Raw genomic sequence first — 16,489 nt, 5'->3', positions numbered from 1 at the left:
ATAAGAATTTTATATAATTCAACTAGATCATAAACCTAGAACGTTAAAATGATTAGTACCAGTAAGTAACGATTTAGGAGAGGAAATGAGGTTTTTGCGGCAACTTTTTAAAATTAATATTTATAATGCATTCACATCCTTAAAAGTGGTCATAATAAAATATTTTGTGCCGGTAGTTTTTTTTTTACAAACAAAGAATTAAATAAAATTGCTGATCCTAAAAGTGGAAAAACATAAGCGTGTGTAATATAGGTAAGGTAACAGAGGTAATAGTCTCAGCCTTATTGAATACAAAAGTACTAGTTTATGGCACAATCAAGGCAATCTAACAACAGCCACAGATAAACCCTTTGATCGCTGGAGCTCAGCATCCTGTTGTTAGAATGCCTTAGTACAATCAGGAACTCATTTGTGTGATTTGGCTTTTACGTTGGTGCATTCTCAACATTTTGGAACAAACTCCCACCTTTTGTCAAAACTTTCACCCACCTTTAATTCATTTACAATTGATTTAAACTTCATTTATTTAGCAAATTTCATTATTCAATTCACCTTTGATGTTTTTAAAATTTTCGCAAAATATAGATGTTTGATTTGTTATGATATTATTATTCCAAGATATTAAAATACTTCCCACAGAAGGCTAAACGAAACTACTGTAATTAAACATCTGACACCATATTTTTTCTTTTATTACAACAATTTTTTTTCAATCTTTACATTTATTTTTTTACAGGAACATCTAAATTACACAGCAACAGATGAAAACCTAGGCCCATTAATACTTTCTGTTAAGCAAGAAGTAATCGCATCCCAGGACCATCTGAGGTTAATGTTAAGGAGTCATAGTCGAACAATACATGAGTTACTACCCAATTCATGCCTAGGAGATTCACAGTTTTTACCAGCCAAACTTGCCAAGGTATAAATGATTATTTTCTTTGGGTCAAAGGTGAAAATGTTGTTATTGAGGAAGTATTAATGTAAAGTAATGTAATTGTATACTGTACATGTTGTTAAAGCGTATGTGACTGGCTGTTTAATGTAATAAAAATCCGGTAAGCTTGTCAGCAGTCAGTCAGTGACCGAATGGTTGAGAAAGGTCAGGAATGTTTAAAAAGACTAGCTCTACATTTTCCTGGTGGTACACAGTACAGTTATAAACCATGTGACCAAAACATAGTGGTTTCCCTTTTTATCCTGTAGTAGTTATGACATGGAATATGAAACCCCAGGGGGCAACCAAGACATTTTCTGCTAAATTGGTTTGAGCATTTCCTACTTGTACATAACTGTACTAAAGCCTCTCATTGATTGCTAAATTGTACATTCTGTAAAGTTAGCACAAATGGTAGAGTTTGATCTCTTAACCAGAAAGTTGGAGTTAAAATCCTCTTTTGATATTAGGCCCTATATGGACTTATTTTTAATGCTTCTATATTCATGGCAAACCCATGTTGAAAACAGCAGTTCTCGTTTAAACAAATTCGGCAACATTGGGCCCAGTTAGCACTTGGATAATAGACTGTGTAGTTAAGTAATATTGGATGTTGTAGGCTCCCCTTAAATCAACTAGTTTGCTGAATTCTATAAAGTTCTAGCAAGTGTGGGTCCAGGAGGTATGTCTAGTGGTGCACACTCCTCCTTTTGACGGCTAAAATGAAATGATAAACTTTTTGATTGACAGAATATTATATATCAGCGCTCCCGCATTTAAAAAATGCTGGATCTGCCACTGGTTCGCCCAAGAACATAATTTAAGCAGTCATAATAAAATGTTAGTGTCTTTTTAAACATGTCTGCAGGAATGATTACGATCGTCTTTCATCTAGTTACATTTTCATGTGATACCGGTATATTGTATTGATTTGCGTTTATTATATAATTTGATTTTTATTGAAGCTTTTCTAATGGTTGTACAGTTCATTGTTTTCCATAACTAAAATATATTGATGTTTTATAAGTAGTTGATGTATAGTTTGAATGACAAAGATGATGCGATAAAAGATACAATACATTTAATAGCAGTAGTTTCTCTATTTTATAGCTAGAATATTTAAATGCTACCCAGCAATAAACCGAGGATAATAAACATGAATGATGACAATAAAAATACAGTAAAAAAAAAGTTCCCTCACCCAAGAAAATACAAAAATTCTCATTTGATATTCACGTTTTTAAATATAAACTTTTTTTTCGTAGCGTCTCGAAGATGAAATTACTGTTGATAAGATGCAGCCAATATTGTTTCTAAAGGTATGTATTTAAATTATTCAAATTAAAATCATTTTATTAACTGTTTCAGCAAAAAAAATGTAAATTTCAAACATTTTTTTACAATGATTGTGATATAGTAATCAGTATAGAGATAGATAGATATTATTGGTTGTAAAATAAAATGTACAAAAAAAGTTGTAAAGGTTTATTCACAATTTTGAAAATATATAATTACATTTTTTAAACACTGCAACAAAATTACAAATGACATTTCACATTTTGACAACTCAAATACATGTTTCATGGTTGAACGATTCTTGTTACGACACCAAACTAAGATCATTACTCTTGTTCTCAATTCCCAGGGTTCTGAGCTTATCGCAGCTTACGACGAACACGCACTTGTCAACAATTTCAAGTTTGGTGTTATTTATCAAAAACACGGCCAAGCCACAGAAGAAGAGTTGTTCAGTAATCGATCGTCAAGTCCAGCACTCGAACAATTCTTGGGGATTTTAGGAGATAAAGTGCAATTACTTAACTTTTCAGGGTAAGGCTTTAATTTAGAACTCAATGATTGTTAGAAAATAATTTCTTTATTAGTATTTTTATTTTTGACAATAAAAACAAAGATTGGGTTTCTCTTGTACTGTAAAAACAAGTGGAAGTTGCATCAAATATATTCACTTTTCACATTATGTGCAAACTAGCAATGCTTACAGCAGGCTTTTGTTGACATGGAACGTAATTCAACTGTTTTGACATAAGCGCTCCAAGCTGTAACTTAAAGCACTGGTTGCGCAAAATATGTGAGATAAGTGCTCAACTTTTCTAGAACTAAATGAACCACTGTAAACGCAAAAAAAAAACTTTTATTAATTGCATCACACACAAGGTATTAGTTACCGCAATCAGTTCGTACACATTTGTTCTGCCTTTAAATACAAAATACGTATGCGTAAAAAAAGTACAAATAAAAATAAAAAGCCACCAGGAAAGTCAAATGTTTTACATAATGTTAGCAAACATGAAGATAGATATTTTATAAAATATCTATCTTGTTAGATTACTCATCTCTTTGCTACATTCAAGTCTAAAATGTCCAGACTTAATCTCATCATGTTTTCCTAAATTCCTTGATTTCTCCACTTACAGCTTCCGTGGAGGACTGGATGTGAGTCATGGCCAAACCGGAACACATTCTATTTATACAAAACACAAAGACAAGGGTGTGATGTTCCATGTATCAACTATGTTACCATACACAGAAGGAGACAGGCAACAGGTATGAATACAGTTTGTTTTATTTATTTGTTTATTTCGGTATTTTTATTTGCGTGAATGTGGGAACTATTATTTCCTATAAATCAATGATTTACAACAATTATAGCTAACTACAAATAAATAGTGAGGGCTCACTTTAATTTTCACCTTCTGACAAACCATCATTTGTAGTTGATTCCAAAAATATAGTTTGAATACAAAATGTTGATGGTTGAACTTTGTCCTCATTTTAGTTACAACGCAAGCGACACATTGGAAACGATATCGTAGCGATCATCTTCCAAGACAAGGCAACGCCATTCATACCGGACATGATAGCGTCAAATTTCCTTCATGCTTATATCGTTGTTCGACCGATAGAACCAAACACAGCAAATACTCGATATGAGGTAGGCCTACATTTGTTTAAGATCCTTAGATATTGCCCTATAATGACCCCCTCATCTTTTCATTTGGATTTCATTTGTTAATACCATAAACAAAATAATGTAACCTAGCCTAGACTTCAATCAATACTGTGTCATTTAAAGCTCTGTCTACATTATCAAACTTTATGTGACAAAAAAATGTGATGTTCCCATATATAGACATGATGATGTCATATCACTACCATATTCGGGCATATCATTACCATATTTAGGCACATCATATTTTTTTTCACATTAAGTTTGATAATGTAGACAGAATTAAGAATTCATTTAGAAATAGTGCTCTCACCATTGAATTACTGCCTTAATAGACCTTTGGTTAGTACAGATTCAAATAGTCGACGTGGCATTTATAAACTATCAAATTTAATTTTGTTAACATCCTCATTGAGATGGTAATGAATTATTTACTGCCTTTATAGCTCGCCTAATCTAATACATGCAGACACAAACTTCACTTGTGATAAAGCAATTGTGAATATATGACCACTTTAGCTTACTAATCCACTTTGTTGAAGCGCATGTCATACAACTAACTACTAAAATCAATTACGATTCTAGGTTAGTGTAACAGCACGTGAAGATGTACCTTTATTCGGGCCGGCGCTACCGTCGCCTGCTATTTTCAAGAAGGGAACTGAATTCCGAGAATTTTTACTTACCAAACTCCTTAATGCTGAGAATGCATGTTATAAAGCTCAGAAGTTTGCTATGATTCAGGTATGTGAATGGAAACTGTGACAAATAATTTGAAAAAAATAATAATAAAATTTATTGATATAAAGTTTGCGATACACCACGTATAGTTCTGAAAAGAACTGTTGAGTTTCTCGACGTTTTGATCAATATGCTTTGATTTGATTTAAGGATGATCAAAGCATATTGATCGAAACTCAACAGTTCTTTTCAGAACTAATATGCGTGGTGTACCGCAAACTTTATATCAACATTTGATTTCGCTATGCAAACCTTCAAACAATAATCAAATTTATATTCACTACTAATTGTATCAATTTATTATAAATGCTGCCACCTATGGTGTCAATCTTGGAGTAATGAATAAAACACACGAAACTGAACTACTCAGATTCAGATAATATTTATTTAGATAATAATGAATGAATATATACAAAATAGAAAAAAGATATTAAAGTGAACATAGATAAAGCAGTAATTGGTAGTCATTATTATCATGGATCCCTTCTAGAAGTTAAAAACTTGTCTCGTAGGGACCCACAACAAAACACATTACTAAAAAAATAAAAATAACCTAGAATATATAATTATATAATTTAGGATAAAAAATTACAGTATAATAACATAACTAACATCTTCTTTATAAAAATTATTTAAATTATATTTCAATAGTTTCATGATAATTATAAATGAAATAACTACCGATATTTGTAAATGAAAAAAAAATATGTATACATAAATTATAATTCCAGTATATATATAGTATATACTATATATACATTATATATAGTATAGATTAAAGATTGCAATAATAAACAACAACTAATATTTTGTGTAAACATAAATAGTATATGAGTATAAATAATGATAATAAGCATATTAACTAAGCAGTATAATATTTATACTCAATTTGTATGTTTAATTTTGTGGGTTTTTTTTACCTACAGGAACGAACAAAGAAAGCCTTATTCGATAACTTATATTGTCAACTTACGGAAAAGAATCGGCATCTACTAAGCACAATCGTTGATCCAAATATGTTGACTGGACTACAAAGAGGAACGGATAACAACAACAGCTCAAGTATACTAGATTCGTTCAAGAACGCGTTTAAAAAATCAAAGTCAACCGAAAACGGAACGATAAAATCCAACGGTGTAACGCTCGGAGTAAATCAAGAACCAACGGAAAAAACTAGCCCTGCTGTACGTATGCCTTAAAAAATATTATTTAAAATTTAATACTATTTAAAAATTATATTATTTTTTCAAATTATTACGTATAGTAATTTGTACACTATTTCTAATTGTTGAAGTAAAGATTTGTTCTCTATTTCTTTTGTGCAGACAAAATCTAGGTTTAATAAAATGCAACGAAATAACTCAGGAGGACTTTTGAATAACATGGATGATGGATGTCCAGGAAGTGAAAAGATGAAAAGGAAGGATAGTAAGAAAAAGAAACTAGCTTCAAGGTAAGTAGAGGGTCTAATTCGAAATTGTATTTGGAATTTTTATATTTTATTCCAATTATAATCATATTTACATTATTATTTCAACACCATCCAACTACCGGACTCACCAATTACATGATGGGAAATCTATGTTTTCTAAGTCTCATAATGATGAGGCTAAGGTAGAACTGGAACTATATTGGCTGTCAAAACAAAAATTTTTTTTTAACTAAAAGACAATGCAAAACATTTTTACAGAGATTAAAAAAACATCAAATACTGTATTTTATAGAAATATTTTTTAATATTGTAGTACGGTAGATATATTATTATATGTATATATTAATTTTGATTTCCAGGGATAGTGTACTAAGTCGATCATCACACACATCCGACAGTAGTAACGACAGTCAGCTGTCAGCCAAAAATTCTGGATCGTATCACTCGCTACCGAGCACGCCAGACGTATCGCATAACCGATACTTCCATCGTAACTTAACGCCAAGTAACTCGTACGATAGCTTTAACAGCGAGGAAGACCAGCACCACTACTTAGAGGATTCCGACACTGGAGTGGTTAGTAGTGACCTTTGCCCTACTTGCAATGTAATTCTATTTTATATATTTTCTCATAACCGCATGCAAAATAATAATCACTCTTGCTGTCTTTGCTATCTTTCATTAATATGCTGCTAGTGCCAATACACTAAAAGAATAAATTCAAAATTGGGGGTTGTGCAGAGGGAGGAGTATTATTTAATGGAATTATAACCAAACCATATAAGGGAATATGAAATTGATATTTATTACTGAATGATAGCAATGAACACTATGTTAATTCAGTTACTGTATAAGCCTAAATTGGTATAGTTTTTTAATGTAAAATGATCCGTGGCAACCATCGTGATCCTTGACACCCCATATTCCATCCTCCCTCCCACCTTTTCCCCGCCCTAAAGTCTTAAAATACAAAGAAGGCTTTGTGACAAAGCCAGGTTAAGATAAGGGAGACGAAGCACTCATCCGTAGTATATGATTGATTTATTGATCACTTTATTTCAAAAAATGTAAAAAAAAAAACAGTTCTCATAATTTAGTACATTTTTTAATGAACAATAGTTTACTTTTGTTTTCGGACAGTAGATGATGGATGAACGTTAAATTTATTTATTTATTTATTTATTCAATTTCTGCCATATACATGGCACGGAAAGACCAAACAGGTGCTAAACACCTATGCTAGTTGATTGTCTAATTCCGATAATAAACAAAAACAGTTATGTGCTGAGGTTGTGTGGAATAGTTATTTGTATAAATTACCATCTACTATCATCCCAAATCGAAAGTACGATATTGGCTGCTCCCGGTACCCCATGGGAGGTCTTCTTTACACACTGGATTACCCTATGAATCACTATCGATATGAATAATTGAATAAAATATTACAGCCTCTGCACTTTTCTGGCTGAAGGGTTATCAATAATCTCTTACATTTATCACTTTTATTGACATCTTTTGATAAGTTAACGACACACTGTCTGTCACGTAATGAAAGATTTAAACGAAAAACGTTACATTTGATTTGATTTCATGTTTATGATAGTTCATTTGAAATGTTTGATTGCAAAGGTTTTATTGCACTTTGCTAAAATAATTTTTAATAACTTTAATATATGTGTACACATGATGTGTTGTTTCATACTTATAATATTGTACTATTATCAGCAAGCAGACAGTGTATTATCTAAGCATTAATTCATTTCTATTATATCACTTGGCAGTTTGGAGTTTCTCTACACCTTTATATTTGGTGCATGAAATTTAACTTTGCTAGAATAGAAATAAAAAATAGATTACTATTACAGCACATTTAACATGCAGTTTTGTTTTTGTTTACTAATTACGTAGACAAATAAAAAACCTTTTGTTTGTTTTGCTGGTTTTAGTAAATATTTAGTATATGTAAATGATATACGATAGAGAGGGTGAAACATTGTATCTTAGAATTCTAATATTTTATTCCAATTGATTAATTATTTATCCATGATTATTGTTTGATTATTAATAATTCAAATTGATGATTATCAATCCATGATTATTGATTGATTATTGATTCAAATTGATTCATGATTAATTGATTATCAATTCTGATTGATAAATGATTTATTAATTCAAATTGTTTATTGATTATCAATCCATGATTATTGATTGATTATTGATTCAATTGATTCATGATTACTTATCAATTCACATTGATTTATTGATTCATGAATAATTGATTATCAATTCTTATTGACTATTAATCCATGATTATTAATTCCAATTAATTGATTATTTATTTTGATTGAATATTATATCCATTAATTATTGATTCCAATTGATTGATTTTTTATCCATATATTACTATTGATCCATAGGGAAGCATGTCCTCCGGTTGTGCATCTAGTAACAAGACAAGTCCAACAGCAGTTGTGTGTACATTTTGTCAAGAAGGGGGTAAATGCTCGATAGCCGTACAACAAGAATCACAAATGAACAAACAACTTTTAGAAATGAAAGCAGAGATGGAGAAAATGAAAGAAGAAAAAATTGAATTATTACAACAAAATATTGTGAGTATTTTGGTTATCAAAAATATATACATCAAATAAAATATTTGTTTCTGGGGCTAGGTAATAATTTATTATTTAATGTACAGTACATCTGGTCACAAGCCTGTTTGAAAGTATGGTTTAAGGTGAATAGTAAATAACATTGATTAGCCCGCAAACGTAATTTCTATGATGCGAGTTTGCCTAATATGGATTTTATATACCTTTTAGATAAGCATTTTACTATCATTATGAATATATTTCAACAAGTTTGTTTATGGATTTCTTTTACAGCGTTGTCAACAAGAAATGCAGACATTACGAGAAAAAGACCAACAGACAACAGAAGAACTTGCGCAAACGAAAAAAGAGATCTTACGATTAAAAGAAGTAAATCGAGGATCCATTTCAGACGTTTAATTGAAAACTGACCAAATCATTGAATAAAACAGTTGAATATTAGATTTATTGTCGCTACCTGTGGAGACTGTGAACATGTTTACAGAAAGAAATATTTATTAGATAATGCAGTATGTGGTTTACTTGATAACAAGAACCGCAAGAGATAATGTTGTGATCATCATCTAAGCATTGACATGGAATATTTTTATACAAGAACTGAGAGAGATGAGATATTTTGTAAGGATATACTCAATAGTAGCCGTTGATTGGAACACTATATTTAATGGCAACCATTGATTGGAACACTATTCAATGGCGACTGTTGATTGGAACACCATTTAATGGCAACCGTTGATTGGAACACTATATTTAATGGCAACCGTTGATTGGAACACTGGGTTATTAGAGATTCTATGGATAATTGTGATGAATGGTCGATCAATGTTTCTATGTAAGATCGCATGATACTTTATAACAGTGTATAACCACAAACTGTATTGCAGCTGTTCAATTAATAATAATTCGATATCTCACAAACATGTTGTACTGCCCTCAATGTAATGGGTAATGAACTAATGAAATACGTTTTAGCTTTTTCTCTTTTTTTCGTAACAATAGAGGGAGTGAAACATAAGGTGCAATCAATGTATACAAATTAATTTTTATATGAGAATAATATAGGGGTTGGTAGACAATCTTAATATGGGTATGATGGATTCTCTTTCTTTTTTCTCTTGTAAATAACATATAACCATGCCAGATGGTAAATACTTTATTTTATTTACTATTTTAAATTTTATTTTTCAATTACATTGTAAATTGAAAATTAATCTGTTAATAGTTTTACTGTCATCAATACCTATTTATCAAATATTTGTATAAAATTGTTGATTTTTCTCATTTTAGTCCCAAAAAAATAATAACAAAATAATATATTAACAGAAAGAAACTATAAAATGAATTAATTGTCTAGAAAACAAATAAATTATAAGTAATATTTTTATGAAATATTAATAAGCATTATTGGTATTATTTATTGAAAATTAGAACATTTTTATATTAATAAAATTAGAAGTTGGTTTTAAATTTGTAAAGTTAAAAATACAATAAGGCTTTGATAAAATAATTGTTTAAAGATAAAAAGATGCCAGTACCCAGGGGTGGGGGTATAATTGAATACTACTGTTAACACAGATGGGTGTCAGACACAAAGCTATGCTTAAATTGAATTAATTAATTAGATAGACCTAGATAATTAGGTTATCATAAAACATTTTAAAAAGATATAAATTGATGGAGAAATTTTTACAGAATTACTAAACAATTTCAAGAATAATTTTTTAATAATTATTTAAGTCTCATATTATTTCTCAAAAAATATTTTCATTTGTAATATGTTAATTCTACAGTACCGTTAAAATGTAGTGTGTATTTAATTTCTGGAATATTTTATGTTTTCCAACACAATTCGTTATTGTATCCCCTTCCTTAATTTAAAATACAGTACAACACCTCCTTTGGGACGCCCCTATTAAGGGAACACTTCCCCATGAAATGAACACGCCCCTATTAAGGGAATACGCCCCTATTAAGAGAACACTTCCCTATTAAGAGAACACTTCCCCATGAAATGAACACGCCCCTATTAAGGGAACACGCTCCTATTTAAGAGAACACTTCCCCATGAAATGAACATAGGACAATAGTATTTTTTAAATGCTATGACCAATTCAGGGGACTTTTGTTAAGGGGCCACCTTCCGGTGAAACGAAAGAGGATCTTTTAACGTTATGGCCAACACTCTATTCAATATTCAAGGGACACTTTCTCATGAAACAAACAAGACATATATATTTTAACGTTACAGCCAACCCCTATTAAGGGGTACATTTCTTGGGTACCTTAATAGGTGTTCTACTGTACAAATAATGAATCGAGCTTGTTTACTGTAGGCCTACGATCTCACTTTAAATTTTGTAACATATGTGTAGTGTACCAACGACGCTCTTCCTTTGTATATTAAGATATAATTATATATGTACGTAGTAAATATGAAATTGTAAAATAAAATAATGTATATTATTAAATATCAGTGTAAGATGCATAATCAATATTCAGGTTTTATTTTAGAATATTTTTGTTTATACATTTGAAGTGAATACTTGGGGCTCAACAAAGTGTCCCTTTAATAGAGGTGTCCCCTTGATAGGGGTTGACCACAGTGACTGTTAAATCATATATTTCTCCTCATTCATTTTACGAGTATTTCTTTAATAGGAGTGACCCTCCTAAATAGAGGTATCCTAAATGAATTCTACTGGGTTTTTTAAAGTGGACATTAAGAACATGCTTAAACTATCTTTAAGTAAAAGTATCAATATCTTTTGTTATAGAAAAGGAAGGGTAATTTATGTTTTGTTAATCCAGAATTATTATTTTCTAAAATGAACTCTCATTTTTTGTTTAATAGGATTAATTGATAGTGTAATTCTTTTTTTTTTAATCTACAATTATTTTTGTGTTATATTCGATAATCATAATAATCATCTTATGCAACCCACATTACAAATTTAAAAAGGAAACAAAAAAAATGTTAGATTCACTGTTCAATATTGATCTATTGTATATGTCGTACAATTGTAGCGTTTTGAACTCCATGCTTGGCTTGTCCAAATTTGTGATAAATTGTTATGGCTATTCAAAATTCAAAACTTTGTGTCAATATAAGCACAATATGGCTAGCCTACTACATGCAGATTATTAAATCAAGTGCCCACACAATGTACTTAAAATGACTGTAAAACTGTATGCGAGAGCTTATGTTTGCACACTGTTAAAATGATCAAACAATATGAGAAATTTCAATTTTACTATGACCAGGATGGGGGTGAGAATGGGTTACATTAATGATTGTAGTCATGCAATGACATTTCCAAATGGTTGAAGACTCTTGCAACAACGTATATCAGTGACAATCACCTCAGTAAATTGTGCTTGCATTTTAAAGGCTTCGTGTATATTGCGTAATGATCCGAGACATCATACAATTATTCGATCACCTCATTAAAACGGTTAATTTGCTTGTTTACATATCACACAATCACCTCATTTGCATAAGACCAAGGTGGTTCTCTAGTGATCGAAAACAACTGTTAATTGGCTAGCTTGCCCACATGTATATCACGATCACCTCATTTGCATAAGATCAAGGTGGTTCTCTGGTGATCAAAAACAATGGTTAATTGGCTAGCTTGCACACATGTATATCACGATCGCCTAATTTGCATAAGTTCTCCAAGTGATCGAAAAAGCTAACAGGTAATCGGATAGTTTTACCTATTGCACGATCATCTCATTTGCATTATACCAAAGGTGGTTCTCTAATGATCAAAAACAACGGTTAATTGGCTATAGCTTACACAAGTAATATCATGATCATCTCATTTACATAATACAGGTGTTCTTATCGTAAAACTAACGATCAAAAAACGGTCCTGGTCATCGTAAAATTTGAAAACTCATAGGATGGACATTCATCTCTATGTTTTAATGACATTTCTAGCAATATCATTCGTACTGTATTTTATAATTATAGGTTTGTTTTGTATTTCCATTTGGCTATTGCTCACATTTAGCTGTGATCACTAACATCATCTTAATCAATATCAAATAAAGCACTTGGAATCGATAACCAATATATTGTGTCTCTCATTCATGCTTAACCTTTAACCTTTCGGACCAAATCAGGAACGAGTGCTCTTCAAATGATACAGGACATTCAATCTATTCTATCTTTGTACAGGGATTTTTGTCTTATAGAGCCATAGTGACCAATTTTGTCGAAAAATAAAAGGGTCGAAATTTTGCAATTTAAAAAAAAATATCCCTGTTCTATTTAGTACAGAGATTTTTTCGAAAAATGCCCAAAATATCACCTTTTTAAAATTCAATTATTATGTGATAATATGGCTCTTATATTGCTTTGTATCATCTTATAGAGCCATAGTGACCAGTTTTGTCGAAAAATAAAAGGGTCGAAAATCACTCAACTCAACTGACACATTTTTCAAAAATCACTTTTTTAGCTTTTTGGGCTATTTAGGGAATGATACACCTTGTGGTATATTCAGATATTCAAAATTTTAACTAGAAATATGAAATTTAAAAATCAAATTACCACTCAATTACAAGTGTGTGTTACTATTGTCACCAAAGACTAACTCAACTACAAATGCCATGAAAGACTCACTCAATTGACATATTAACACCTATTATGTCATAGGAAACCCATTCAAGTGCACAACAATGGTGTTAATTGCACAGCAAGCTGTGTAATGTTCTTTATATCAAACCAACAGTGTAAAACACCAATAACAGGTTGAAAATAAAAACTAAACTATAAAATATGAGCCAATATAAATATATACAAATGAAAAAGAAAATTTAAATAATTTCATTAATAATACATTTAAATTGAGAAAAATTACAGTTAAAAATATCTAAAGAATTATTTTTTAAAAGACATGAATTGTACAATGACGAGAGTCTACAGAAAATACCATTTTTACAAACATTGACACGAGAATATTTAACATGAAGAAAGGGTTTACTACGAAGATTACGAACAGGAACATTAAAATAAACAAGATCACAATCAAACTTAGAAGTAAGACATTTATACAGGAAGTGCAAGTCCTGAAACAATAGGAGGCAGGTAGGTTGGCTGCTGGGCCGACAAAGCGCAAGAACTTGTTATGGGTCCGATCAATTCTGGAGGCTTGAGAAGCAGAGAGTGAATTGTAAATAATTGAACAGAAATTAAAAGATGGTTGTTGGACGAGGGAAAGATAAAGCGCACGTTTGGTGTATGGAGAAAAATGTTTGCAATTGCGCCACATCAGCCCAAGCAGCCTATTGGCCTTTCTGACAACATGATCAACGTGTGAAATAATTAATGTCAGTTTACGGTCGATGAAAATACCGAGGTCCCGGTAAGAGTTTACACTTTCAATGACTTCTTCTTGAACTGAGTAAGCGAAAATAATAGGTTTTTTCTTAAGAGAGCAAGACAGGACTTTGCATTTCTCGGACTTCAGGGACATTTTGCAGTCTGAAACCCACGTACCGAGTCTTTCCAGATCTGCCTGAAGTGCAACGGAGTCCTCAGTAGTGGTAATAATTTTGTAAATCTTGAGGTCGTCAGCGAACATAAGACAGTTGGAATTTTGAAAGAGATTTGGTATTTCATTAACAAATATATTGAACAGCAGGGGGGCAAGAATGGAACCTTGAGGCACGCCTGAGATGACTGGGAGAGAATTGGAAGTGGCACCATTACTATAGAAGAATTGACATGCGCAGAAGCCATTATTCGACTCTGCGCTTGTTTATTATAGTGGAGTCTGTTAGGGATATTTTGGTTCACTTTTTTCCAAAAGCATCAAATTTGGTATACAGGTTGCCCACCCTATACAAATTAAATTTTTGATGGGCGCCAAGCAAAATGACCCCTTGGGTCACCTAATTTGCATAATTTTAAATGGCGGACACTTTCGCTTAAACAGTCTATATCTCTGAAACTACTGGTCATAGAGAGTTGATTTTTAGCTCAAAATGTTCAGAACATAAACATTCCTATTTACTCTAATGAAGTATTTTTGAAAAAAATGACCGGAAGTACCAGTTTTAACCTTTGACCCATATTTTAAGGAATTGCCATATCTCAGTAAATAGTTGTCACAGACAGTTTATTTAAGTGTCAAATTGTTCAGAATATATGTGTTACTATTTAGTTTAATGAAACATTTTATCCTAAAATGACCGGAAGTACTCAGTTTTGCCTTTGACCGTTACGGTGTAATTACCAACCTTGTTACGGTTAATATATTTTGATATCCATAAAACTACTTGTCATAGAGAGTTAATGTTGGTGTCAAAATGTTCAGAACATAAACATTTCTATTTACTATAATAAAGTTTTTTCTCAAATAATGACCAGAAATACCATATTTGACCTTTGACCTGTTTTTTCAGGCAAATTGCTATATCTCATTATTGGGTTGGCGTGGAAAGTTCATTTTGGTGTCAGATTGTTCAGAATATATATGTTACTATTATGTTTAATAGAAGATTTTTCCAAAAAATGTCAGGAAGTACAGTTGACCTGTTACATACATAAAATTATAAATTTGTTCAAGTTAACTGTATATTTATATTATTTTGCAATCCACTTTTGAGCACTTGTCGAAGATGGCTACTTGCATGTGCAATTGAACGAAGTATACTGAATGAAGTTGAATATAGTCCTATTTGTAGTGAGTCTAGAGTAACGCAAATGAGAGAAAATTGTATATACAAAAAATACCCAATCTCATTCTCATCTAATCGAGTACTTAAATGAAGTCTTCTACACATTTAGCAATAATGTTTACTGATGAAATCTATTCAAGTTTTGTTTTGGAAAGTTAGTGTTTCCATCACTTGTGTTTGTTTGGTTGTTACATTCAGGGTAATTGTCCTATATTGCATTGCTTCGCTGAGTATCTTTCTTTAAAGGGCCTTCAAACTGGGGTATAACCTACTAATTAAAAGGATGGACATTTTCGGGATGCACAATATAAAAACTAGACTACTGTTGCCATATCACGAACCACAACTGAAATATATATTTTTTTCCACCAGACCTAAAGTAATCCTTGGTCCGCCAAACTTGGCAGAATTCTCGAATTTTAATTTTTTTAAATTTGGCCATCATCTGGACACGATTTGGGTATTACAGTTTTGTTACTTTTTTTTTCTCTTTTGTGGCGCAAACACCACTTTTATTCACATTCATATTATCTCATATTACATAAAATCGTATTATTTAACTTGTAAATGTTGTTACAGTTCATAAGTAACATTTTTACATATATGAATTCTGTATTACTCCTTTTTTCATTAATTTTCTTATATTTTGTTATACACTTGACAGGATCATCATTATCATCTATCCCGTTTTAAAATAGTTCACACATTTTCATTTGTTTGTTTTCATTTTACAACCCGGATTATACAATACATTTATATACATGATAAAAAAAACAATAATAGCTCAGTACCACCAGTAACCCGTATCACTGTAATTCTTTTTCAGTTAATCGTATCAAATTAGAAATTATATTATCATAATCTTATTTCTTAAAGCTACCCATTTTTCTTACTTGTTTCTTTATTGTTATATGTTTCACATTCAATGTTATATAACATATTGCTTTTAAATGAATTCCATAAAGATTTACCCACTGGCTTATTTAGTGCAGATAACATTTTTATTCTATAAATAGTAAATGCTGCAAAAGTGTAAATATAATCTATTAGCTTATCTTCCGTTCCTAGTATTAATTGTTTAAATGATATATTATTGTGATTTAAACTTA

The 16,489-nt window shown here is 31.1% G+C and overlaps 1 protein-coding gene across 3 annotated transcripts in view; it reads left to right on the top strand.

The window, feature by feature from the left end:
- LOC140045211 (uncharacterized) overlaps positions 1–12,803 on the top strand; it is a 147,617-nt gene extending 134,814 nt beyond the window's left edge. The window contains exons 7-17 of one of the 3 annotated variants that reach the window (XM_072090026.1): positions 737–922; positions 2,203–2,256; positions 2,583–2,767; positions 3,373–3,502; positions 3,735–3,890; positions 4,491–4,649; positions 5,573–5,830; positions 5,972–6,099; positions 6,438–6,654; positions 8,496–8,690; positions 8,964–12,803. In XM_072090026.1, the coding sequence (XP_071946127.1) occupies positions 737–922; positions 2,203–2,256; positions 2,583–2,767; positions 3,373–3,502; positions 3,735–3,890; positions 4,491–4,649; positions 5,573–5,830; positions 5,972–6,099; positions 6,438–6,654; positions 8,496–8,690; positions 8,964–9,089 (1,794 nt within the window). In that variant the 3' untranslated portion in view covers positions 9,090–12,803. Of the gene's footprint in view, positions 1–736; positions 923–2,202; positions 2,257–2,582; positions 2,768–3,372; positions 3,503–3,734; positions 3,891–4,490; positions 4,650–5,572; positions 5,831–5,971; positions 6,100–6,437; positions 6,685–8,495; positions 8,691–8,963 lie in introns of all 3 variants that reach the window. The other 2 variants (XM_072090025.1, XM_072090028.1) reach the window with 2 other exon arrangements.
- Positions 12,804–16,489: the final 3,686 nt, after the last annotated feature.

This window comes from Antedon mediterranea, chromosome 3 (genome assembly GCF_964355755.1).
Source record: "Antedon mediterranea chromosome 3, ecAntMedi1.1, whole genome shotgun sequence".
Taxonomy (NCBI): Eukaryota; Metazoa; Echinodermata; class Crinoidea; order Comatulida; family Antedonidae; genus Antedon; species Antedon mediterranea.
The sequence above is the reverse complement of the archived record's forward strand: the minus strand, read 5'-3'. Positions and strand labels throughout refer to the sequence as shown.